The sequence below is a fragment of the Hirsutella rhossiliensis genome (genome assembly GCF_020360975.1).
Source record: "Hirsutella rhossiliensis strain HR02 chromosome Unknown scaffold00005, whole genome shotgun sequence".
In the NCBI taxonomy this organism is placed as follows: Eukaryota; Fungi; Ascomycota; class Sordariomycetes; order Hypocreales; family Ophiocordycipitaceae; genus Hirsutella; species Hirsutella rhossiliensis.
Window position 1 is genome coordinate 342,966 of NW_025408671.1, and position 2,342 is coordinate 345,307.

Here is a 2,342-nt window from a genome sequence, read left to right on the forward strand (position 1 = left end):
TGCTTGCCGACTGGGCTTGAATCGGTCAGGAGGCTGAGAAATCCGACCTGTTTGCGGTAGTAGTGCTTAAGAGCGAGAAGACAGACAAATCGAGCGGTTGCAACACATGAGAGGTATGGGGAGGTAAGAAAAGAAGGTGAATCTGATGCTGGTAGCATAGATACATGAAGTCAACCGTCTCGTGACTTCCGTGGCCGTCCAATACTAGCAGTCTTCGCTCCGAAGGGTCGGGTGGCTGGGTTCTTGGAATGAACACCTTTCGAGCCACTCCACCGCAGTTTGGTCCGAAGTCCAGCCGTTCTTTGTCGCAGTGAATTGCCAGTCACTAAAAGTACTGAGATCTTCTGGGAACCACTGTTGCTGGACCGATTTGCCCTTGAAAATGACGAGTGGAGGGAGGAAGGTGCCGGCAGCGGACACGCACTCGATGAACGACGTCCAGACCCGAGAACCAGGCGTCTTCTTTTGTACAGATCGTTTTTCAGCACTGCCAACGACCAGGCCATTCTCCCAAGTCCTTCCATGATGCCTGCTTCATCCATGTTGTACCTGTTCTCCGGCTTAATAGCCAGAATCTCGGGAAGGAAGAAATTGTTGAACCAAGGCCGAATTACTCGGTAGAAGCGCCGTTGACACGCGCAGAGTCTCTGTGATGGCACTTCTGGGTCCGAACTGCAGGATTTCGTCTTAAAAATGCTTGCATCCAGTGTTTTCCGAGCGGTGTGTGGTCTCCTTTGACGGCGAGCATGCGCTGCGCGAACTGCCTGATCTGCGAGTGAGTGGGAGGAAGGCCCAAGGCGTCCTGAATGAGAATCCATTCGGTAAGTTGCTTTTCCTGTGTCTGAGAAAGCCTCTGAAGAGCAGAAAATGCATCCTTTCTGCATTCGTGACCATGCATGCGATTGTAAAGAGTTGCCCTCGGGACGCCCCAATCGCGAGCAGCCTTCTTGGCGGATCCGCCATTGGCGATTGCCTCAAGGGCGCTGTGAATGTCAGACTCTGTATATTTCATCAGTAGTGGCTTGAAGACACATGCGTCAATTTTTTAGCAGATTGGATGCGTTTCCGCGGTGAAATTTGCTGTTGAAGTTGACGCAGCCGTTTAGGTTGGGCACCCATCTTGGGTGCCCAAAACAGGGGGGTGCCCATTTCTATGTGCAGGGACTTAGCTAAAAAAGAAAGGAAAAACTAATAAAAAGCTTAGTAGTTAAAGGGATATTAATAGCTTCTTTAAGTAGGATCCTCTTTATTAATTAAGATGCTAAAAAATATAAAAAAGGGTATTAAATAAAAGAAAGAAAGAGAATTAAAGTAATATAATTATTACTCCCTTACTATAATTACTACCCTTATAAGAATTAAATATCTTTACTTTACTTATTTAACCCCTTACTTTTAATTTTACTTTATTATATTTTTATATACTTCTTATATCTCTCTTTATAAGAATAGTAATAGATTTTAAAGCGCTTTTATAACTTTTTATTATTATTTAAGTTTTAAGAAGTAACTAAGCTTAACCTATATAAGCTAAAAGTAAACTATAAAGTTATACCTTATATTAATAAGAAGGGATAAGAGCTACTTATTTTATTTAGGCCGCTTTATAGTATATTATATATAGAGCTATTAATACTAAAAAAAGATACTAAGGGACCTCTTAAGTAAGGGATTTACTTAAGTAAGTAGCTTTAAAGTAAGGGCGCTAGTTTTATTTATATATAAGCTAAAAAGTAAGATATAGTTCTATTAAGACTATAGGGCCTTAAACGTAATTATAAAGCTAAATTACTACCCCTTCCCTTTAATCTTAAATATACTTTATAAACTCTTAAAGGTAAAGTAGTTTATAAAGCTATATATAAAGTAAGCGTTTTATAAAGTATAAATTATAAAGGGATATAAGTAAAGAATAGTATTTTATATATATTATAGCTTATTTAAGTAGCTTATAACGCCCTTTAGCTTTTTTAAAGCGCTTATTACTTTTTAGTATTATATTAATAATATACTTAATAGGGCCTTAAATATAATAAGCGCCTTACCCTTACCCTTACTTTTCCCCTTACTAAAGGAAGCTAGACTAAGCTTAGTATAATTATCGCTATTATCTTTACTATTATAGTTATTACTAGTAATAAGATAGAAATAGTTAGCGAGATTATTAACTACTATAAGGGTCTTTTAAGTAACTAAGAGCGACTTAGGCCTAACCTAGGCTAGGGTCTTAATAGTATCGCTAAACTTACTTAGGTACTTCTCTAAAGACTTATATATATAGTAGGTATTATTTATAAAATAGGTAAAAGCTAAGGTAAGCGTTTTAATATTCTTAGCTACTA

The 2,342-nt window shown here is 38.4% G+C and overlaps 1 protein-coding gene across 1 annotated transcript; it reads right to left on the reverse strand.

Moving 5' to 3' along the window:
* Nucleotides 1–610: 610 nt before the first annotated feature.
* On the reverse strand, nt 611–1,012 carry HRG_05221 (tc5 transposase DNA-binding domain-containing protein; the record flags this gene model as incomplete). The annotated part of the gene is made up of 1 exon (XM_044863692.1): nt 611–1,012. The coding sequence occupies one exon, from the start codon at nt 1,010–1,012 to the stop codon at nt 611–613; it is 402 nt and encodes a 133-aa protein (XP_044720224.1).
* Nucleotides 1,013–2,342: the final 1,330 nt, after the last annotated feature.